Source organism: Lepidothrix coronata, unplaced genomic scaffold, assembly GCF_001604755.1.
Source record: "Lepidothrix coronata isolate B3197 unplaced genomic scaffold, Lepidothrix_coronata-1.0 Scaffold237, whole genome shotgun sequence".
Lineage (NCBI taxonomy): Eukaryota > Metazoa > Chordata > Aves > Passeriformes > Pipridae > Lepidothrix > Lepidothrix coronata.
The window spans coordinates 626,522-650,767 of NW_016690417.1; the positions used below are offsets into that span (position 1 = coordinate 626,522).

The window sequence follows — 24,246 nt, forward strand, 5'->3', positions numbered from 1 at the left end:
GACAGAGGAAACATATTTTCCAGCAATCTTGGGTACAACATTGAATTGGAACCTATTTTTACCGTGGGCTCTGCACTACACACATTAATTGTTACGACAACAATATTTGCTGACATATTTACTCCAATCATTTACAGAACAGAAGCCCAGGAGACAAAACAAGCCCTTGCTCCATGAGACAGAGGGAGGCAGGCAGGATGCCACATTGCTTCCTGTGACACAGAGCGAACGCTTATCTGTGATGGTTGATGGTGTCCATAACCCACCCCTGCACTGGCGGACCAGCTCTACGGAGACAAGGGAGGAGAGTGGCCCATGTGATGGATCAGTATTCCCCATCCTCTTCCTTCTGCCTAGCATGGACACAGCAGCACTCAGTTGTTTCTAGAGCCCCACTCATATGCCCAACCTGCTCCCCACTTCAGGGACAGCCAAAACCCTCCGCCAGCCCTCTGCAAGGAGGGGGCAGGGCTCGGGGCAGTTTGGGAGCCCTGGGGTCTGTAACCTGGCCCCAGAGCAGCACGGGCAGGCTGGCAGGCATCCAGACTCCATTCTAATTAAGTCCAATTAGGTTTGCAGAGAATGAGGATGTTTTAGAAAGAACATACAAAAGAACTGCTGAGGTCTCTGTTGGCCACTGAGGCCCCAGAGCACCCTCTTCAAGGCAGAAATCTGCCATTTTTGACGAGGCTGTCAATATTGCACAGTGATGGAGGATGATCCATTTCCATGTGCTGCCCACAGCCCCCCTCACACACAGTCCACAGAGCATTGCAGTGTCTGGGCACCTGCGGCTGGAAGAGCTTGGGTTCTCCTCCAGAGCATCAGTAACGTTATCAGCCAGACTTGTGCTGTCTGCAGAGGACAGTGGAACAAAATAAGCTCTAAAAGCCTTGAATGTAGGTAAATACATGATTCAGAACATGGAGAGGTTTGACAAATCAGCATCTTCCCATGTCGAGGGGTATAAAACATGCAGCTGTTCCACCACCACAATTTACAGGGAAGGCATTTCTCCTGGAAGTAAGAGAACAGTTAGTATATATTCCTAGCCAGATTGATTACCCCTATTTATATTGTAAACCAAGACAGCATATACTAAACCCATAGAGTTAACCAGTTCCAGACCCCAGATCCTGCTGGAGAGGGGTCAGTTTTCCATCGGCTGCTGCACAGTCTTGTGCATTTATTACAGAGAGTACAGGGTTTCCTGCAGCATGGTTTTGTGTGTGTGCTGATTCTTGTGGTATTTCAACAACCATCAGGAGGAACACTGTTATTTTATGGGATGTCAGGGAATCGGAGAATCCACAAGGTTTTTTAAAGTTTTGTTTAAAATCGCCAAGAAGCCAGCGTGCCACTGTAAATACACATATGTATAACAACTGCAATCTGCTCTGGGACAATAAAACCACAGGATTGAAGGCAGTATGCTATATCTGAGTATGTACATTTATCCTGCAGTAAGATCGACCCATATTCTGTCGATCCGACCCGCAGGGTGTTCCGTCAGCCTCCTCTCACAGCAACCTGCCCAGCTGGACAACCCTCATTTCCTCTCTAAGTTACAGATCCAGTTTCAACATCGAACAGCAGATATAAGCAGAGGTCTAGGACATGCTCTCTGGTGTGTCTGCTCAGGAGTCAGTGCTGCTCCTACACTGCTTGTGCAGCTCCACTGGGCCAGGAGACCCCGGAGCTCAACCACAAGGCATTGAGCCAGACTCAAGGGCTTGTTTATCCCTAAGAGAAAGCTCCTTTTCTAGCCAATTTCCAGTTTCTTCTTTTTCTCTCTTTAAACACTGATAAGATGAGAGATGTTGGAGCTGCCCGTTGGTTTATATTACAGTTTTTGGAGGGATAGGTTTCAGCGTGTTGCTGTAACAAATATAAGAGTGAAATTGGAAGAGATGGTGATTTGAGCTAACACAATTAAAATTTATTCTTAACAACAATCCACAGATACACAGTGCCAAACACAATCTAGAGTCATCAACTAGCATGGACACGAATTAACCTAATAGCTTCTGAAAGAAAAAGAAGTCCTATGAAAAAATCCTCCTATTAAAGTAATTAAGTGTTATCAGAATCACAGAGACGTAATTAAACGCAGTTCATAATTAAAACAGCATGTGTCCTAGACAGAGAACACAGCAACAAAGAGACTATAACCATGACAGTCGATGCCAAAACACATGCCAAGTACCAAAAATCAGAAGAACAGACGAGTTTCTAGCAAAGCTGCAGATTCAGAGCCTCTGCTGCCATGACTGAGCCATCACCACTCTGAGGGACGTGAGCGCACTCAGAACTCCTCAGGGCTTTGCAAGGGGCTGCCAAAGTTGAAGCAGAACTCTTGGGAACCAGGAACACACTGAGTGCAAGGCCCAAAATACCGAAGAAGCACCTGCTGTGCAGGGAACAGCGAGTGAGAGGGCCCCGGGACTCAAACCAGCCTCGTCCTACCTGGCAGCGGCTGAAGATATCGCTCAGAGACACCTGGATGTTGAAGTGCTTCAGAACCTGCAGGGCCTGTTCTTTTGCCTTTTCTGAGCAGTTCACAGAGAAACACCTTCCTTCTCCCACCTGGGACCGCAGCTTCAAACCAAAAAGACACTCAGTAAGGCACATGTGGGGATTTTCCTGATACACTTGGTTTGGTTTGAATTACAAATAATGTTTGGAGTTAGTATGTCTTTACAGTCTGAATTTTGATCTAACCAGCACAGTTGGTAATTTAACAGTCAGTCACTGCTGCGGTAGCTCTGACTCCTGAAGCACTGCAGTATTTTATAAACATGAAATATGATTTAGCTTGAAGAAAAGGAGGCTCAGGGGGAACCTTCTCACTCTCTACAGCTCCTTGACAGGAGGTTGGATCCAGGTCAGGGTCAGGCTCTGCTCCCAGGTAACAAGAGGAAACGACCTCAAGTTGTGCCAGGGGATATTTAGGTTGGATATTAGGGAAAGTTTCTTCACTGAAAAGGTTGTCCAGCCCTGGCACAGGCTGCCCAGGACAGTGATGGAGTCCCCATCCCTGGAGGGATTCAAAAAACATGTGGATGGGGTACTTGAGGACATAGGTTAGCGGTGGCCTTGGTGGTGGTGCTGGGTTAACAGTTGGACTTGATGATCTTAAAGGTGTTTTCCAACCTTAATGATTCCATGATTCTATTCTACAGAAGATGGCAAATCCTGTCAGTTTATAAGTTGGTGCAGTGGTGCTAACAGGGGTAGCAAGAGGAAACTGAATTAAATCCCAGCTATCAGATGAAATCTGGCCAGATCAGTGTGCCAAAGCACGAGGATGGAAATGGTGTCCAATGACCCCTCCAACCCTTCTGCTTCACAGAATGTTTAAGTTCCCTTATGGTCAAAAAATTTGAAGGAGTTGACGTGGACAGTCCCTCAATGTTTGTTCCACATTTAGAAGAGAAGTCTGCATCTGGGAACAAGCACTGGGAAGTTCCAGACATATTTTTATGACCATGCTGAGTACTCACAAGGTGGGATAGCTGCACACCAGTAAAGGAGCCTGGTAGAGCCATCCTGTCCTTGCAGAGGACATCCAAAGGCAAGGAAACAAAGGCACCCAGACATTTCCCAGGTCAGTACTGTACACTGGAAATAGTTATTTTCCTTCTACAATTCCTACACAGAACTCTGAAGTTTAAGCTTTGCCAAACAAGATTATGCTGGATGCTGAATTACTTATAACATCAGCTGTAGGCTCAAGGAACCACAGTCTGGATGAAGAACCTGCAGTGTGGCACAACTGCACTTGCCTCCATGTCTCATCGTGGGGGGAGTTTTCTTCCACACTCAGCTATGACATAGGAAATCATCAACCCGTATTCTGCAAATACTCCAGCTGGCTGATTGAGTAGCTGGGAGTTTTTGTACTGACAGTTTGTGACAGAGAAGTCCTGCACTCTGGCTCACGTGAACAGAACTCTGGCTCATCCAGAACAGTTTCCCTCTTCCAAATGAATTTTTGAGCAGTAAAAAATTGCTACCTGGAGCAGGTCATTACAACATTGCAACCACTGACTTGGCAGGTTCAGCAGATCCCCACCAACACTGTCTGTGAAGGGCTCTGAACAGCTGGTGTTGAGGGTAAGGTTGGGTTTTCTTTGACTTTTTTGTTTATCTATAGGAACACAAAACCTCTACAGTTTCCATCAGGATCCTCGGGGACTTCCAATCTCTGCCTTCCAAGCCTGAAGAAATGTCTTTAAGTGTTGAAACTGTCAGTGTGGAGCCAGTCAGTAAACAAGAATCTCTGGGATAAAAAGCACAGGAATGGAGCTGCCTTTCACCTGCCAGTGAGGTCAAACAGAAACATTTTGTTCTGGATTCCTTGGCTTGACTTCCATACCTGCCCCCGACAGAGAGCAATTGCTCTCCCCACTGATGCAGGACTGAGAATAAGTATAAAAGCATATTTCACCCCAAGCTCTGGCAGTTGAGCACAGCAAACCTCTCAAGACCCTTAACATAGCTTTTAGTGCAGAAAACATGAAAAAGCCAAGCCAGCTGTTGCATTCACATGTGACTTTTCCTCTTCTCTCCCCTGCACACCCCAGACCACGCAGTGATACAATGCCAGAAACACGGCAGCAGCTCGGAACACTTACAGTCTGATATGGGAGTCCAGAGGTTAAAATGACTCTTCCTTCCTGTCGGGCAATCTGGAAAAAACAGTAAAAATCCAAATGAACAGGGGCTGAAGTTACACTGTGTTCAAGCTTTACTTGCAGTCACAAGAGAGAAGGTGAACTAGAGATCCTGAGTGTTTCTCTTCAGTGTCAGCCCACACCTGGCCGAGAGCTCTTGAGAGCCATAGCAGCTCAAGGTATGGCTCATGTCCCCTCCCTGCCAATCCCTGCCATGTCTCTCATGTGCTGAAACAAGCTGCATCTGCACTGCAGATGGCCCAGGGAACCATCCCACCTTGAAACAATTCTATTCAAAACCAATCTTTTATATTTTTCCCTTAGCCCAGACTATTTCTATTTCCTCAGTCTGGGTTACAAAGAAGCAAACACTTCTGCTACACAGGGGAGAAAGGAAAAACTAGCCTAAGCAGGTCATTACAGTAAAAAAATGTACCACGAAATGTATCTGCAAACTCCATATCATTAACAGAAAATGCTCCTAAAAGAAAGAGGGTGTTATTGTCCCAGCAACCCAACACACAGAAATTATGCACCTTTCTGGGCTTCGAGGAATATCTCCCTTAGAGTTTATCACATCCCAACTTGTAGTCCCGAGCTTTTATCAGAGATCTGGTCCTTCAAGTGGAAGGTCTGCACTGAATTACCAAGGGGCTCATCACCCACACTGCTGACCTTCCCACAGAGCCAGAGACACTGCAAATGGGTTGGTGCCAAAAGGAGACACTAAATCTGGAGCTGCAAGGATGGAAGTGTGACTGACCTTATGACTGAATGACATTCCTCCCTCCCTCCCCCTCCCCCTCCCCCTCCTGTAGGAGGGAAAGAGCTTCATGGCCATTGGTGACAGGAGGATTCCAAAGGATTCCCATGTGAACCAGGACTCAGCTCTGATCCTGTTGACAAGAGATCAGTGCTTTGAGGTAGGCATGAGGTTATCTTTCTTCTCTGGTTTGGATTCTGTTGGAAGCCCTCATGTTTTTCACTGATTCCATATGTGTGTCGTGGAGGTCTCTCATCTGGTTCAGAGTTCAGCAGCTCTCTCTGGATCACTCTCTAACCTTGGCAGGAGGACACATTTGGGATCAAAGTCCTGCTGCACTTTCCACACAGATGACACCACCAAGCATAGCCAGGGAACAGCAGAAAACCCAACCATGACTTTTAAACTCTGCCTTGGACAGACATTTTTTTAAGACCCACTGGTTCAATGGCAACATGAAACAAGGGGGAGAAGGCTCTGAAGGTCCCATGCAGGCAGCTAAGCAACGTTATTTTTTCTTTTTTTCCTTCTTGATCTTTTAGGTAGCTGCTTCCCTCCTTTTTTTGTGAAGTCACTCTTTGGCTGTCCATTCTGCACTGACAAAGCAATTGGTAACTTCTGAAGCACCTTCCTACAGGTAGAATTACTGGATTTCTTTCAAAATCAACTCTCTCTCTCGATGCAGGAAAAAATCTTTAAGAACAGGAACCTTGAAGGTGAGCGGCAGAGGCACCCCATGCCATCCAGAGGCACCCCATGCAATCCTGCTTCACACAGTTTGGGTACAGAGCAGCCAAGACAGCATCCTCATGGCACATTATTGAGAGAAGTCTGGTAAGGCAACAGCAGAAGTTCACCACAGTGATCTGCCAGCAAGGGAAAAGAGAAGTGAAACTCCTTCAGACCCAAGTGTGCTTCAGGGTAAGGCTGAGGATTTCAGAACTGGAACACTCCATTCTGACTTCCTGCATCCAGGGTTAATTAGTTCAAGCTTGATAAATCCCCTTATCTAAACGGCTCTGCAGAGACAGGCAAAGAACATCAAATAAAAAGGAGAAAAGCAATAACTCTTGGAGCATGTTTTTCCGCCTCTGGAACAGGGACTGGGAGAAGCATGCAGAGCCAGAAAAGCCATGTGACAGCACACATCTGACTGGGACCAAAGAGGCACAATTCCTTCTATTTCTCCAAAAGCAGTAGGGAAGGTAGTGCTGGGACCATCGAGAGATGTGTGGTCAGCGATCCAAACAAGAGGAAAGGAGGGCCCAGGGCAGCATTTTGGAGTGGGTGTCAGGGACCTGTGCTCCAGCCCAAGTGCTGCAGAGAGGGCATTGGCCTCAGTTTCACAATCTATTACAAAGATAACATCAACTTCCTCTGAAAAAGGCTCAGACCTCCTGGATAGAAAGCACTCCCTTGGTATTACTGTTTAGCCCTTAATGTGCCTGCCTGTTTAGCCAACTTCCATCCTGCAGAGATGAATGAACCCAAAGGAATTACTGTCAAAGAGACCTGAAAAGGCAATGACTGAAGAGAGAGGGCAGAGAGCCCCTTTGCTTCAAACCCAGCACCAGGATGATTTGTGACAACCTGAAGGATCCTGAAGTAAGGCCAAAAGAGGTTTCAAGAAACAGCAGCACAAGGCTCTGGATTTGTAAGTTAAACTTCGCCAAGTCTGTGCATGACACATGTTGGGCAATGCCACATGCTCTTTAAGAAGCAAATTGCAGTCGAGGAAAAGCTGTGACCCCTTTGCAGTGATCCTGAGCCTGGGCCAGCAAGGTCCCAGTTCAGATGAAGAGGGAGTGGACAGAAAGTGTCTGCCCCAGGATGTGTGGTGGGAAAGCGCTCAGACAAGGATCTACCAGAGAACTGGATCACAAAACTCAGTCAAACCCTCGAGGGAGGGTTATCCCAGGCTCCTTTAAAACAGACAGTAAACCAAAAGTTCAACAGCTCTGAGCACTCTCAGTCCAGCCCCACTGATACTGCAACCCTAAACTTCTCTTCAGCATTCCTGAAAACTATGCAATAACCATGAGTTATCGCATGGTTTTGTAATGTGGCCTTAAGTATCACACCAAAACCATCCACCCAGTTTTGTTTCTTAATGCAGACTTGTTGGTATCAAGGTCTCCAACAAAACACCTCCTCCTCCTGCTGACCAAACATCACAAGCCAAGTCTTGATCTTAAAAGCAACACAGGTCTTCATCTGCCCTCTGTGAATTTAGCTCCCTGACAGTCTGTGCAGTAAAAACACCAGCAAACCTGAAGAATGTCATCTACATCAAAAATATGGAAAAAGCTTTCAAAGTGGAGACAATCTAATCTCTTGTCTGAGATTAGATTCCCCCATTATGTGAACCTCTGCTCACTGCAGTATTAAAGTCCCCTTTGTGTTCCCTGGCTCCAAATCAGTCCAGGGCAATTTAGATCTGGGTGCGCAGTGCTCTATCTGGCTCCTGAGATCATCCAGCCTGACCCTCCTCTCCAACTCGCTGGTTCACCTGGAGTTTTGGGGGGTAGGTGTAACCTTGTAAGGGAACCTTCAACAGCATGGGAGCTGCAGGAAGCCAGTTTTACCTGCCTTCTGGTTATTATCACACTTCAAAAGGTACCAGGTTTGCCTTAGCGTCAAAGTATTCTTAGAGATGAGGATGATTTTGAAGACCAAGAGCAAAGTCCATTAAAAAAATAAAACAAACCAACCCTCAACTCAGCTGAAGCAGCTTTGAGATTCCACTGAGTCTCTTATTAGAAACCTAAGAGACTACCAACATTTTCTTAAAAACCTCTTCTCTACTCCTGATGTACATTGCAGGATCTACTGTAGTCACTTCAGGCTGATAGGTGATCCTTTAGGTTCAGTACGAGAAGCATCTGTCTGATCTACAAAACTGCAGAGAAAAGAGGAACACCCACTGAAACTTTCCTATCTTCTTCCAATTATCCATCTCGAAAATTCAAAAGATAGGTTTAAGATTCTCTGAAAGGAGAAGTTTGCAGAAGACAATCTGGAATCATAAAATAATTTGGATTGGAAGGGATCTTTTAAAGGCCACCTCATTTCAACTCCCCTTCAGTGAGCAGGGACACCTTCAACTGGATCAGTTTGCTCAGAGCCTCCCTCCAACCTGACCAGAAATGTTTCCCAGGGATGGGGCATGGAAGACCTGGGTAGGAACCCTTACAGGCACAGGACATGATTTAAGTAAAGAATCTTGTATTAATTGGAAATAACATGTTGCTTATGAAATACATGCAATGGCAAAGGGTGGCTCACCAAAACATGGCACCTGCACACCCCGAATGTGCTGCATCACAGAGATGGAATCTCTGCATTCTTTACCTGAGGGATCACCCTGGGCTGGAGTCAGAGTCCTGGGGAGGAATGGCTGGATGCACACAGCCCTTCTTCAGAGAGGCCACACAGCAGGGAGCCAGGCTTGGGCCAATCCGGGCCACTGCCCAAAGTCCTGCAGAAGGACCTACCCAAGGTGCAGGACCGGAGCAGTGCTGCCAGGCAGGAATGTGTCAGGAAAAGCATGTGCTGGATCCCATCTCTCAATGTACACGCTGCTAATGTCAGGTAAAGGAGCTCATCCAGCACATCTGGAACAAATTTCATCCCCCAGCTGCATTCCTGCTGTGCCAAATGTGTGTGCAAGTGCTACAGCAGGTAAGTTAGTGGTAAAAACAGCACTGGATGAGAGGGCTTGGGAAAGGACACCTTCCCCAAGAGGGTGGTGCTCATGGACAGAGGCTAAAATGTTTCTGTAAGGATGGCCTGTGAGCTCTTTGCCTTTCACACAAGAACAGATTTCACCACAGACATTTTCAGTATGAGTTTCTCCTATTTTTCCATTTTTAAAGATTTTCTGTGTCTGTGCTTATGACAGGCAACTTTAATCAGTTGCTTCTCCAGTCAAATCCTGATTAAACAGCACCACTAAATCACAGACTGCAAGCTGGTGGCATCTCACAGGAGATAAACAGAACCATAGAATCACAGAATCATTAAGGTTGGGAAAGACCTCTAAGATCATTGAGTCCAGCTGTTAGCCCAGCACTGCCACCACTACATATGCACAATCAAGGGGCATCCAGTGGCTTGTGCTGTCAGAGGTCCTGCTCTCACATGCCTGCACATCTGAGATTGCAGATCTGGCACAATAAACTCGCCATGACAACTGATGTCCAAGATAAAACACTTAGCCAATAACAACAGCACAACATAAAGCAGAACAGAGGACACAGACTTCATGTCCATGGAACAAGGACCTCCTGGGAATGGGGGTTCTCAAACCAATTCCTGCCACATGCACTAGTCTAAAACAAAACATAAATCAATTCCAGAGCTGCCCAAGCACAGCTGATGAAGTTCACAGGCTTTTAAGCTTGATCCAAATAACAGAGGGTGAAGGACCAGACCTACCTGCCTATCAATACTTGAAGCCACTTTAACAAGCAACAGGAATGAGAACAATATGGAGCAAACACCAGGTGATGCAGGAGTTCTTGGCACAAGGAGATGTGTAATATGACTGATAAATCATTTGAGCAAAAAGACTTTAATGAAGAACAAACACTAACTCTGTACACACTTATGTATTCCTAGTGACACTAGTTTGAGACTGTGCTGGGGCAACATCCAAACTGTCTGTCTTGTATTCAGTGACCTGGATTCAAACCCCCTCCTGGCCTTTGCAATACCATTTCCAAGTTTTTGGGCGTAGGGTGGTCAACATTCAACTTTGATTAAATCAGGACAAGCCAGATATAAAGCAGGGTGGGAGGAGTCTATTTTTATCTTTGATTATCCAAGCCCAGATCAAAGGCTCTGCAATACAGTAACACTCCAAGGGCTTTTGATAGTGAAAGGATGTTTGTCCGGTCACCATAGAGAAAGCAATGTCAAACATCCTGTCCGTGGCACGATAAGGTATCAGGATGAGAAGCGGAGACGGGGCTCTGGGGGAAGCAGTGAGAACTAGTTTGTTTAAATGACTTGTGCAAGTTTGGCAGGGAGGAGATATTAATTATTTCTGCAGAAGTTAGAGCCTGCCCCGGACTCAGGCCAAGCAGACATCTGAAGAGGAAACATCCTGCACACCAAGCCGGGTGATTCGCGCACATTTGGTAGCACACACTGTGTGGGCTGGATATCTCCAGTTCTGGCATAGCAGAAATATGTCTGAAATGAAGCAGCACACGTCTCTCCTCTGGGAGGCAGAGTATCAGAGTTCTTATGGGAGCCCAAATCAATGTTCACTGTCCCCATGTATGTTAGAGACTCTTCCAATTATGTCAGAGCAAGTTGTGGCTGATCACCTTTGAGTCACCTCACAAGGTGGTGGCCAGCCAGGACATTACATGACCACTGATTATGGACATTTTCCCTTCCATAATGAACAGCCATCTTTGGATTATGGTTCTGCCCAACTAGATACAAGGACCTGGACACAAGGCAAACAATTACCTTTCCTGTAAGCCCAGACTGGAATCCATTAGAAATCTAAGTGATTTTTGGGTTCCTTTCAGTGACTTTTGTCTTGTTGCAAACACACAGCCTCCCCAAAGACACCTGGTCACATCTTTGGGGGGCTGGAATGAGATGATCTTTAAGGTCCCTCCCAACCCAAACCATTCTGTGATTCTATGATCTTTACACTCTGCTTGTGTTCTTCTCATGACTTCAACTGCTCTGGCTGTCGATGACACAAACAGACATAAATAAGAGTGAGATCACAGCAGTCTCTGCTCACCTCTCTACTGAAAGCAGAGAACCAAGCCCACACATCACTGCAGGGACCAGCTGTCACCAGCTGCCAGGTGGCACAGCTTCTCAGACTGACCCAGAGAGCTGGGACCCAGCACAGGCACAGGAGGAGGCGCCTGCAGGGCAGCTCCTGCACCCACTGCCTGTTGGGCAGAGCGACAGCCAGTGCAGCTCCAGAGCAGGCAGCAGCCATCCCCAGGGAGCACAGTGGCAGCTGTGAACATGCACATGTGTGTGCCTGACTCACCTCAGCAGCTTTCCTGTGGTCATCCTCGTTGTCCAGCATCCGGACATCCACACCCAGGCAGCGCAGGTAGCGCCCGAGACCCTGCAGCATGTTGTCACAGACCACGCTGAACTCCCTGGGGGACACAGAGGCGGGGGCATGGGAGGTCTCCATCTGGGATCCTTGGCATTGCTAGAGAAAGGCAAGAGACCCATAAACAGCAGAAGGCTGATTTCCAGTACTTTCGTGTTTTATGTCCCTGCATTAACCCACCGCAACAAATCCAACTGTCTCCTTCCACCTGTATCACACCACGCTCTGCAACACCTCTAGATCCTCCTTCCCTCTTTCCACACTGCCCACTGCCATGTGGGTAGGAGGCAGCACATGATGGGGCTAATTCTGAATTAGTCATTGTCTCGCTGGCCAGCTGGCCACCCGATCCAGGGAGCTGCAGCCTTTCCCTGGAGAAATGCCAACCTGGCCTTCAGTGCTCTACACAGACATCCACCTTCATGAAGTCACAGAAACATCGTCAAGGCTGCTGTTCCCCTACGGAATTAGTGTGCAACTAATAAACATGTGCCAAAGCTATGATTTGGGAAGGGGATCACACAGACAGAGGGAGAAACAGGTAGACAAAGCAACCACGTCAGCTCTGTTATCTTTGGAAGGTTAAAAATAGGCAGTGCCTAAATTCTGTTTGTTTTATTTCGAATATCTGCTGCTGGGGGAGTTCCTGCACTTGGAGGACTTCAGCGCTTGGAGGCTCCCAGAAGTACAATAGCTAAATTCATGGAGAAGGGAAGTTATTAAGGAACTTCCAATGTTCAGCTTTTGACTCCAGGAACTTGAATCAGCTGGGATGACTGAAGGACACAGCCAGCACCTATGCAGGGAGTCAGCACTGCAGATTAGCCCTGCAGGAGCTGGCTCAAGGCTGGGAATGCTGTGGCACAACATGCAGCTCCACTTGGGCTGACCCTGGGAACCAGCTCAGATCCAGGAGCTCCACTGGTGGGAGGCTGCACCTCCCAGAAGCTGGTCCACGACCTCAGGGCTCTGCAGCACTGGGCAGACTGTGCTGTCACCAGCTCCTGCAGGACCCTGGTGGATGCAGCTGGGACATCAGAGGGCTGTGACAAGGGATCGAGCTGCCCCTCAGTGCCGAGGCAGTTGGAAGACACTAACCCTGGCTGCTGCTGCTGCTCAAACAGATGTGCAGGAGCAGCAGCTGGCCCTCACCAGTGTTTATGCAGTGGCCAGCACTGTCATATGTAGCTTTTTTCTCACGTTTCATGCCAGCAGAGAGCAAAAAGCTTTATAAAGGAGAACAGAGTCATTAGCCCCACTTCAGATAGTGGACCAGGAAACACTGGGAAAGAGAGTCTGGAGTCCTGTAGGATGCAGAGTCAGGAGAAGTCTGCTTTTCTTGGCGTCCCAGTCCAGGTTTTACCAACTGCCTCTCAGTTCATGAATCTGACTGTACAGAACACAAAGATGACCCGTGGGTTCCCCCACGGTAATTCAAGGTAATTCAAGCCTGAAGTACTCACTTTTCCCATCTCTGCAGCAGCCAGTCAGCTCTGCTGTAACACAACATTCCCATGAACAGAGTGATTAGGGAGGTACTGAGCAGCTCCATGTTTTACTGCCCGATGAGGACTAAGGGGATGCTGCACTTCTACACCCTCCTGACAAGGTGGATACAGTCAGTAACATCTCAGCCCAACCATGGAAGGTGGCATGGACTTCAGGAACTCAGCACACATTTGGAGCTCCTCAGAAGGATACACAGTTACAGTGAGTCTTCTCAGATAACAAACAAAATGGGGTTTCTGCTGAGGTTTCCAAAGGTGCATAAACCACTGGATGGTTCCATTTCAAAAGTAAAACTTTATTATTGAGAGGAACCAGTCATATTCTAAGATACTTAAGCAGAGTCATACAGCTCCAAGTTATGGCCAGTGGAGTTTTAAGGCTCTGCCACAACACAGTCTACTGGGAGAGGCCAGTCCTGGATTGTGGTGCTGTGCAGGGAGGCAGAGACAAATCTTCAGCAGGAAGGCATTTTTGATGGATCGTTTGCTTTCAACTTTGCACACTTGTACTCCAGACACAACTAAGGAGACTTTCCCAGTGTGAAACTAAGGTGTGGAAGCTTAATAAAAGAAAAAGTAAGAAGGTCAGAATTTTAAACCTCTTGGATGCAACACCTTGGTCACAGAATCCAAGCCCACAGCACCGAGGAAATGTGGAAGGAGATTTCCAGCAGCAAGGTTCACTGGACTCTGCACACAGATCTGCACCAACACTGTGCAAAGACAAAAGAACCTCAAAGAGCAGGGAAAGGTGAACTCAAGCAGGCCAAGGAAAAAGCACATCATTCCAGGGAGGGAGGGATGAGGAGGACGTTTGCTGCAATAGTCCTGAGAACAGGCTGCAAATGGGCCCGCCGTGCATAGCTCATGGTATGACTGAGAACGAGCAGGGTATGATTTACAGGGGTCTTGAGCAACAAGCAGCTCTTTGAAGATGTTTACAAACCTGTCCAGAAGGTGACAGTGCTTCTTGTTTATTCAGCTGCTTCTTTGCCCTGGGTTTTATGCTCCGTTTTCCCACCAGACTCTCCATCAGGTCTGAGCTCAGCCCAAAGCTCTCTGGGTCCCTGCAGAGCCTCTCGTAGATCTCCAGCAAACAGTACGCGTCGGAGGCTGAAAGGAAGGGGATATGAGCCTCACCTGGTTCCATTCAGAAGTAAACCAGAGGCTTTCCTGATGCCAGGGAGAGCCTCCACCTTTGTAAAAGCCACTGTGAACAACATGTGAAGCTCCAACTCACTCACGTCCTACCCTGTGCTCTGTGACTGATTCACGAAGCCTCATAACTGAACACAGTCACAGAGGGTCAAGGCAGGATCTCCAAAGGTGACAGGCTCTGCCCTCTCCACTCTAACACAATGCAAACTGTAGTGTGGCTGTTCCAACCACCACCTGATAGCTCCAGCCAGCCCCTGCTCCTCATCATTGTCCCTGAGCCTGCCCAGGGTTCCTCACCACATCTCTCAATGGGAAGGGAACTTCCCCACTAGATGCAATATCTGAAAAGGCATTAACTGAGCTGTTTGCAATCACCTGCCCATATGCATTGTTGTGTGGCTCTGCTCCCTGCAACGGGAACTGCCAGAGTCTCCCAGCCAGTTTGACAAGTCCTAGTGATTAACTTTTGTGGGAACTGTGTCAGCTTCAAGGATAGTTGAATTTAACAAAGGGCTGGTTTGCTTCAGCAAAGACTGTCCTTTGATGCCCCAGGAAAAGATTTAGACCCAGACTTCTGACTCTGGGATAATCAGCAATAAACTCCACTGGTCCCTCCACAGTCCTGATTCTGTGCTGCAGTTTCTGACACCACGTCTGCCCATTTCTAACCCGACTCTAACAAGCGCTTCACTGTGACAAATGAACACAGCATTTGTTTCCCAGGAAGGCTGTGAAATGAGGCAGAAGGAAGTGGACTTTCTTCCTTTCAGTTACTGAGAAGAGTTTCCACTGAGGTGATGTTTCATCAGACAAAATCTGCAAAGCACAGGAATTCCTTCATAAGGGAAATAATGAATCATTGGACAGTTTAAACTTCAACCATTAAAGCCATGTCCGCAAAAGGACAAACAAAACATGTGCTGACTCCTCTGAACAGGAACTAATCTGCAAAGCCATTCTCTTCCTTTGCTACTTAATGACCTTCCTGGTGACAGAACAGCCAAACACAACCTGTCCTGGACACCTGTAGCTCCGTGTCACTGAGCAGGGACCAGACCTGCATAGAGGATCTGCTCCTCCCGGAGAGGCCGTTTCTCCCAGTTTGACAGCTGCTCTGTTTTATCCAGAGGTTTCCCCAGCACATGGTGCACCAGGAGGCTGAGTCCCTTCTCCTGCTGCCTGACCCCTCTCTCCTCGTGGCTGTGCTCCGGGGACAGTCCATCAACCTTCCGGCCGTCCTTCCTCCACTCACTGCAGCCCTTCTGCAGCTGATGGAAACAAAGATAGAAAACACCTGGTTATAAAACAGCTTCTCCACCACCTCGTGTTCCAGCGGGTGGGGCCAGGCACAACTCTATCACGTCCATCTCCTGCCTGGCATATTGAACCCCGTTGTCTCAGACAAGGGCTGGGATGGCATTAGATATAAACGGCGTCAGGTTATTTGTTTAACAAACACACTTGCTAGAGAGAAATCTGTTTCATAGCCAAGGAAGAAAAAAAAGGGCATTGTTGTACAGCATTGTACCAGAGCTGCAGGGCTGGGACTGGGGCTCCTCAGAGAGCTCTGGGTGCTCAGCTGTGCTGGAGGCTGCTAGGCACCCACTCAATAAAAGACCAGCAGTGGCAGTTCAGCATCTTTCTGCTCCTTGTCCCAATGAGAAAAGGCATTTCTGTGCCACTCTGGGCAGCAGCCCTTTCTGAAGCTGCCATTTCTCAGGTTAAACTGAGGCAATAGCTGTTGGCAGGTATGTCAGCCCCTGCAGCATTCCCAGGTTAAGCTATCAGTCCCAAAGATCTGCTTCACTCCAACCCACAGCCTTAAACACACTCTGTACATTTTACCCATTAAAATGGTTGTGCTCAACACTTCTGCAGACTGCTAAAAGCTCCTGTGTGAAAATCCAGGGACAGCTGTGCTTCAGCTGACCAGAAATTCCTGTGCTGAACCCACCAGCAGCCCTCCAAGGAACATTAGAGTTCTGCACAAATCATTAACTCCATCATATCTGCTTCAATACTGCATGGTCCTGGGATAGCAGATTTCCTACAAGAACTTAGTATTAAGTTCAACTTGTGCTCAGAAACCTTGCCCTGGCTGAATGGAGCTTTTATGAAGGCTGTGAAAAAGCTGTCAGTATTGCAAGCTTTAACCTTTTAGCTGATGAAAACAAAATGCTTCTGTCTTCCTTTACAGAATCCCAACACATCAAACACACTACAGGAAATGGTCTGTTTACACATGTAGCTGCATCCCTGCCAATCCAGGATACAAACAGACAGTGCTATGGATTCAGTACAGTTATCCACCAGTACACACAGGAGACACAACTTCCCACATCTCGATGTGTTCATCCTTACTTGTTTGTCCACTGTGAGTAGATCCACCACACCATGCAGTTGCTTCTCTATGTCTTTCAGAGCAGAACATGTGGCTGCAAGGCTGCTGAGGTCTCCAGACATCCCATAACCTGGAGACAAAAACAGCCCAAATCACACAGGTAAGAAAACTCAGGTCATGGCTAAAGCACTGCAGCTTCTTCTACTTCAGAGTCAAAATGCTGACAAAAGATACACAAACACTGGTGGAAAGACTGTTCAAACAGGGAAAAAGACTGGCTCCCATCTCTCCTCTTCCCAAGAGACACTCCTGCAGATCCAGGGAGAGAAGAGGTGGATGAAAAATGCTGAGTTTAAGATCAACTTATTTAAAATCTGGGAAGGTAATTATGAATTTGTCCTTGAAATCCAGGCTTTGCAAATCCTGCCAAAAGCCTCCAAAAACCAGGTATGGTAATTCAGAGAGCTCTGGTGTCCAGCACGACAGCTCTGGGGCAAGGACAGAGACATCCAGAAAGCTCTGTCTGACAGACTTCCCTAAACCAAAAGGTTTGGGTGTCAGTTGGAGCTTAGTATGGAATTAGGATAATCCTAAATCCAAGAGTGCAAGCTAAATCAGAAATCTTGCCTCTGCTCTGAAATGGGGAAATATAATGGCATGAAGCTCTGTCAGGGGAGGTTTAGGTTGGATCTCAGGAAAAGGTTCTTCCCCCAGAGGGTGGTTGGCACTGACCAGGCTCCCCAGGGCAGTGGGCACAGCCCCAAGGCTGCCAGAGCTCAAGGAATGTTTGGACAACGCTCTGAGGGACAGGGTGGGATTGTTGGGGTGTCTGTGCAGGGCCAAGACTTGGACTGGATGGTCCTTGTGGGTCCCTTCCAGCTCAGGATATTCTAGGGTTCTGTGATTCTATATTTCTATCATTCCCCTGGTCACCCTGCTTCCTGGCGTGGCAGTGCCTCAACACCCAGGGCTACAAAAGCTGATTCCATGGCAAGTGGATTTGGAGAACGACAACTCCAAGAAGACAAAAATGACAAAGCAGGCTGTGTGAAGCCTCAGGGTAGGGAGAAGAGAGGTGTGTTACCTAGTTTAGTGATGGCAGCATCTGAATAGAGCATCTGGATGAATCGGGGGAGCTTCTCCTTCTCCCCTTCCAGCTCAGCTTGCTCGAGGAGCCGTGGCAGGTCCAACAGGAACACCTCATCCTTCACTGCCATCTGGAGGAGGGCAACACGGGGCTTCCCCACCATGCCAAAGGAAGGCTTCCACTCCATGTCAACGCCAACAACCTGCCCAGGCTGCAACAGACACCTCCTGCACTCAGAGACTTGCTGTGCTGGAGAGGGGCCTGGAGTCTGTCCAGGACACAAGCCTTTCCTTTCCAACCATGGGAGCTCTTTGTGCAAACTGCTACAGAGACAGTAACTCCCACAGCACCTGAGTACCCCGGCGGGGACCTTTCCTGGCACAATTCCTGACACCTTCCCCAGATCACACAAACCTAAAGGAGCAGCTATTCTTGGCTTGGGGAGGGAGAAATTGGATGGCAGTGGCCACATCCAGCCGTGAGTACAAGCCTGATACAGAGTTCCTGCTCCCTGACCCTGCAAAGTCAATCCCAGGTAACACTCACCTGCAGCACCTTCTCCCAGCACTGCAGTGTCTCTTCCCATGTCTGCAGGAAGTGAATATTTTCCCGTGAAATAGGAAGCTGGTAACAGTCCTTCTTCTTACTGTCTTCATAATTATCTACTTTTGTGGCCTCTTCTACCCTGCACAAAATCAGATACAACAGTTTTAAGCCATGCAATGGGAGAAAATATTGAATTTGAGGAAAAGTGGGAAGTGTCATGCTGTTTATTTCACCTCAGCCCACTCTTTTCCCATGACACTTTCTCTTACCCACTCTTTCCTCACTTTCCCTGTAATCTCAGTTTTTCATCTTAGAATAACAAAATCACAGACTGGCTTGGGTTGGAAGGGACTTTAACGACCATCTCATTCCACCCCCTGCCATGGGCAGGGACACCTTCCACTAGCCCAGGCAGCTCCAAGCCCCATCCAGCCTGCCCTTGGACAATTCCAGGGATGGGGCAGCCACAGCTTCTCTGGGCAACCTGTGTCAGGGCCTCTCCACCCTCACAGGGAAGAATTCCTTCCCAATATCCCATCCAAACCTGCCTTCTGGCAGTGGGAAGCCATCCCCCATTCTCCTATCACTCCAGGCCCTTGTGAAAAGTCCCTCTCCAGCCTTCTTGTAGGCTCATCCTCTCTTTCCATTCCTTTCCCACGAGCTCATCATGCACATGCACTGTATCCACTGAAGAGAACACCCACACCACTTGCTGGAGTCAGAGTCCAAGCCTGTCCTCAATGCTCATCCTTCTTGCCCAGAACCTGGATGACAAAATTGGGCAGCTGTTTCCACGTTCAGGGATAACACATTTTAGATTTAGTGATTCTTGCCTTCGAGCTAACACGGGTGCCTGCTGGTGTGACACCAAATGGAGAGTCAGCTCTGAGCAGCACTGTGTCCAAACAGAAGCCTCACTGTGCCCCACTCACACAGCCTCTCAGACTGCTCCACACTCAGACCCCCATCAGCTGGGAACAGGGGAATCTGCCTCATCACTTTATAGTGCAATGGATTGCGAAGGCTTCGCAGACTTCCCCGAAGCTATCCAGCTTCTCCTCCTCCATTCTCTTCCCTGTAAAATGGTCACATAGGATGCACAAGGACATTTGTCCTACATTGCACAGGGATGAAATGAAAAAAGTTCAGAAACAAAGATTCAAACCCTTCTCTGTTTTGGGGAAGGCAGCAGCTGAACACACAGAGTGTGTGCCGTGCTTGTGCTACTCCCCCCGTGTGGGTTTCTGATGGCACCACACAGAGAAACTCAGTCTCTGTGTATTAATTCCCTGGGAGTGTTGGAAGATGTCTGCAAAAATGAGCTAAATGATTGCCTACAACAGGATCTTACACAGCACATTTTCTGTTCCAAATGCAGCAGTCTTGTGAAATGCCCTCAGAAATGAAGGTCAGCGTGTTGCTCTGGCGGCTCAGCCGGATGATGCAATCAGAGAAAAGAAACTAATCAAAAAGATCCAGCTACTTTGGATGTATCACACATTTCTGGATAGTCTCTTTCCCACAGAAACTTGAAATGGTTCATTATTTGAGAAACTATTTACTAACCTTGTGTTTGGGAGCCTGCGTGACTAATTTTGTAGCAGAGCAGCTCTCCTTGCACAAACACTCTTTCCAGTGGGTTTGTGTGCACGGGGAAGTCAATATTTGTGTAAAATATTTAATGAAGGTGTGTAGGCTCAGGTCTCCAGGAATATTCTCACCTGCAGAGCTCAGGAGCCCCGTGTGGTGTGAACAGAGACAGATGATGTCATTTATATGCTGGTGCCACCTTGTTCTCTGCAGTGTGAACTCCCTCTCTGGGAACCTGTGGCTTTGTTGGCTCAATAAACAAGGCAGCCAGACTGTTTTATGGGGTTCCATGGCTCTGCTGACTTTATAGCAGCTACTATAGCAGGTATCATGACTGGATGAGTAAACTGCAGCATAAAGGGTTTTATTCATCTGTCTCAACTCCTCATGCAGGGCAGAGCACATCCTCACTGCCTTGCCTTCCCTCCACCTGGCACAGCACAGGATTCCCACAGCACAGAGATGTAGTGATGAGTTTTATCTCTAGATGCATAGTCTGTGGCTCAGCCACACTCCTGTAACCATCCCTTTGTGTTTTGAGGGCTTGTCCCTCATGCAAAAACCCCCTGGCTCCCAACTGGCAGCTGATGCAGCTTTAGAAGGGAGGAGGAGGAGAAGGAGGAGGAGCAGGAGGGCAGCTCCAGCAGTGCATCAGAGCAAGGCAGGAGCATGTCCTAGACAGACAAGAGTTTCCTGCGCTCCAGAAAAACCATGGACCCTCTGGAGAAGTTGTTCTTTGCAGAGAGTGTTTCGATCTGTGTCGTGTTTCCTGAGGTGACATGGGGCCTGAACAAGAACCAGATCTGCACTAGGAGAAACAGTAGATCCACAAAGCCATGATCCATGAATGTGAACAGTTCAAGGCCACCTGTGAGACTTTCCCAAAATCATCAGCTTTAAAAAATAGTAATACACCGTGGTCTCATTCACCTTTAAGTTAGTCCAATCCATGCTCCAAAAATACCAATTTAGTTATGAAAGCATAAGCACCTCTTCATAGGAGACTAAAATAGGCTGTAATATTGAGGACAGCAAATCTGATGATAAATCCACTGGAGTAGATAGTCCTGCTCAGTCTCAGGCTTGGTCTTCTTAAAATGGTCTCCTTATTCCACAGAGAGGTGTTGGCATTAATCAGGTAGCCAGTGACAGATCCTAGCTGTTACTTGGAGTTCATAATTCGGACATATGACCCCAGGAGGAAAGTCCTGCTGTAAGAACATCAGGTAAAAGGACACTCCCAAATCACCTGCACACAACTGCACGTTTGCAGTGACAGGAGGAAGCCCCAGCCCACACAAGGTGACCATGGCTGTGCAGGCTCGTGCACCACTCATGCCAAGAGGGCCCTGCCTCTGCTTCTCATCACAAGCATGGTGCTGGAGTCCCCAGCTTACTGCCCATGGAGCAGTGACCTTCGACTTTCTGATGGCTTTATTCCTCCCCAAACAGGCAACGTCTGAGGTCATCACAGCTCCTCCTGGACACACAGCTCATTACAACTCAGATCCACACTTCCATCACGTACACTGAGAAGTTCAGCTCCATATGGGAAGTTACTCCCTCATATTAAAGGTTTCAAGGGCCATGTTTGCAGGTTGCTGAAGGTACGGGTTCTCAACTTGCACAAAGTTGTCAATGGTTACCTCTTGGGAGTGGTCAGAATTTTTCCATAAACATTTCTCTAATCCCAGCTCCCTTCTGAACCAGAGACACCAATCTCCATGTCAAAAAAACCCAACATGTTTCACCAGCGAGAGTAAGAGAGAGATATGTGGAAGGTAGAGCCAAATCCAGTCAAGCATAACACCCTGGAATAAGGTGACTGATGTGTTCAATGATCAAAGAGTTGTAAGGAACCTACTGCTTCCTCACTTTGGTTTTTGAAAAAAGCCTTGACTGTACCTGGAAACATGTTATTGCTCCTGGAATGACAGCAAAGCTCTGAGCTCTGCTGCACCACAACCACAGCCCACAGCTCCTGCATTTGCATCGAGCTCAGGAATAAGTCCTCTTCCCTGCACAGGAATCCAATTAGATGAATTCCTGCACATGAATGAGCAGAGACCAGCAAGGTGGCTGGGTAATGACTCTGACCCCAAGGGCTGTGGTGGCCTGCAGCCTGGCAGGGGTTTGGCTCAGGAACAGTGTGGGCAGAGTTCTGGGCTGTGTGTTGATGGGCCTCATCCAGCCTGAGGTTCTACATCTCCTCTGCAGCCCTGGGTGAGATCCTAACAGGACCCTCATGCAGTATCCACTGCCAGCTCTGCAGGTTCCTCAAGACTTTTAGTAGGTTGAATATCTGCAGGAGAAAAAGGGTTAAAAAAGGGTGGCAAACATGGCTGTCTCTGAAGAACTTGATTAAACACAGAATCAGAGAATCAGAGACTGGTTTGGGTTGGAATGGACCTCAGACATCATCCAGCTTCACCCCCACTGCCACAGACAGGGACACCTTCCACTAGATCAGGTTCCTCAGGGCCCCATCCAACCTGGTCTAGGATGGGGCAGCCACAGTTTCCCTGGGAACATCTCATGGATGCAGTCACTGAAACATGGCAGGTCCACCAGTGCTCACCAGAGTGTAACAGTGAACTGGGGCTCAGCAAATCACTTGTATTGAGTCACTTCTTCACACAGATTCTGTCCCTCTCTGTACAGCACAGCTGGGCAGCTGTTAAATGGGGACACTGCTGCCTGAAGAGGATGATCTTGGGACATTTTCTCAGAGAGACACAGCACAGAATACTCAGAACCAGAACTTCAAAGCCCTGGTATTCCTCCAGATCCAGCTTGCCATGGGGATCAGACAGCTCCTGACACTTCAGGGGGTATATGGGCCTTCCTGAGTTTTGAGCCTCTTCTCAACTTGGCACAGCTTTGTCTACACACGGTGTGGAACCTGCCACCCTCATCTCTCCATCCTTCCCCTCTGCTCCTTCTACACCAGCAGGTTTAAAGAGATCCTTGACTGGGGCTGTTTGCACAGTTCTGAGCACCTGAAATCAAGGAGTTGTAAGAATCCTTCTTAATATAAGGATTTTTCAATTCTTTTGAGAATGGAGCTCCTGTTGGGGGAGGAACTGTGGCTACTGCAGGTTCATCTGGTGCACACAACATGGGGGTCCCAAAGCAGGAGGGGAACATGGCACTGGGTTATTGGGATTGCAGCAGAGGAAGAAAAGAGAACAGAGACTAATGAGGGGGCTAAAAGCTTCTTAAGCTCACTTATTCAATTAATGTGTCTCTTCTGTTATCTGACCCCAAATGTCAAAAATTCTCAATACTTCTTTGGATGAGGCCAACATTATGGAGTGGGAAAAAAACTGGTTTATGAGCTGTAAAAGAAGGAACAAAATAAATACAATTAAAAAATCTAAGGAACTTTACAATTAGTTTCTTGGTCATAAGCCTCCTGAAAGGCATTAAACCAGGTTACAGTCCAGTGGGGGTGCAGAGCATATGGAAAACTTTGACAGATGTGTAATAACCTCAGTAAAATAGATGCATATTCAGGTCCTAGTCACATGATTTCATTTGCACTGTTGATCTGGCAGAGGAAACTTAAGAACCCTCTGCAGCATGAAGCAATCTCACAGAGCTTCTGTGATAAACTCAGGACGAGTTTAAAATGCTCCTTTCACAGACATTTCCAGGCTTATGACAAACAAATGCAGTGTGTACAGGGCCACGATGGATCTGAGTACATGGAGGAAGCCTTTGCAAAATTGTCTTCCCAAGGAAGCATTATGGCAGATGATTTTAAGCAAATAAATATACAAGTAATGTACACTGAAAAGGGTCTTTACCTCTGTTGGGTGTGAAGCTCTGGCAGCTCCTCAGCCAGGCTGGGAGGTAGCACGTCCATGGGCAGCCCCCAGTGCCGCGCCCACCACGCCGCGCGCCCGGGGCAGTGCCGGAGCAGCAGCTGCACCAGGTGCCCTTGGAGACAGCGACTGTCCCCGGCTGTGCTCTGAGAGGGGAAGCAGAGGGAAGGAACACTGTCAGTGCAATTCCCATTATGGCTGTCTCTCCCCCCCTCTCTGGATGCAGTGTCCTGCGGGGGTCCTGGGCGAGGGCAGGGAGGAGCAGGAGCCACCCCACTGCCAGAGCAGGGCTCATCCCACCACAGGAGTGGTTTTCCAGTGAGTGCTGCACTTCTCTGCAGGAGATGAAGAGCACACACTTGAACTGCGAGCTCGTTGGGATACTTGTGTCCCCTTGCCAGCATGGCTGTTTGTCCAGGGAAAGCCACTTTGCAGGTACATCACAGAGAAACAAGGCTACACCACCACCACTGAGCCTGACTGGTGACGTGTATATTATTTACTTAGACACTGATTACATTAAGCAAAATCAGAACCAGCCACTAACAAGAGAGCAAAGGTGTCTGCAATTAAACAGATAATTATGGAGGGGTAAGAGTTTAGATTATTTTAATCCCATGTTGCAGCTGTACATAGGTCCAAAGTGATGC

At 47.9% G+C, this 24,246-nt stretch overlaps 1 protein-coding gene across 1 annotated transcript in view; it reads right to left on the bottom strand.

The window, feature by feature from the left end:
• The window catches only part of EXD3 (exonuclease 3'-5' domain containing 3), a 293,521-nt gene that overhangs the window by 130,609 nt on the left and 138,666 nt on the right, over nucleotides 1-24,246 (bottom strand). Inside the window, exons 11-19 of the mRNA XM_017834638.1 lie at nucleotides 23,579-23,742; nucleotides 18,180-18,318; nucleotides 17,631-17,844; nucleotides 16,567-16,676; nucleotides 15,263-15,473; nucleotides 13,994-14,160; nucleotides 11,468-11,638; nucleotides 4,638-4,691; nucleotides 2,467-2,598 (exon numbers count right to left, since the gene is read on the bottom strand). Of these exons, the coding sequence (XP_017690127.1) occupies nucleotides 2,467-2,598; nucleotides 4,638-4,691; nucleotides 11,468-11,638; nucleotides 13,994-14,160; nucleotides 15,263-15,473; nucleotides 16,567-16,676; nucleotides 17,631-17,844; nucleotides 18,180-18,318; nucleotides 23,579-23,742 (1,362 nt within the window). The remainder of the gene's footprint in view (nucleotides 1-2,466; nucleotides 2,599-4,637; nucleotides 4,692-11,467; nucleotides 11,639-13,993; nucleotides 14,161-15,262; nucleotides 15,474-16,566; nucleotides 16,677-17,630; nucleotides 17,845-18,179; nucleotides 18,319-23,578; nucleotides 23,743-24,246) is intronic.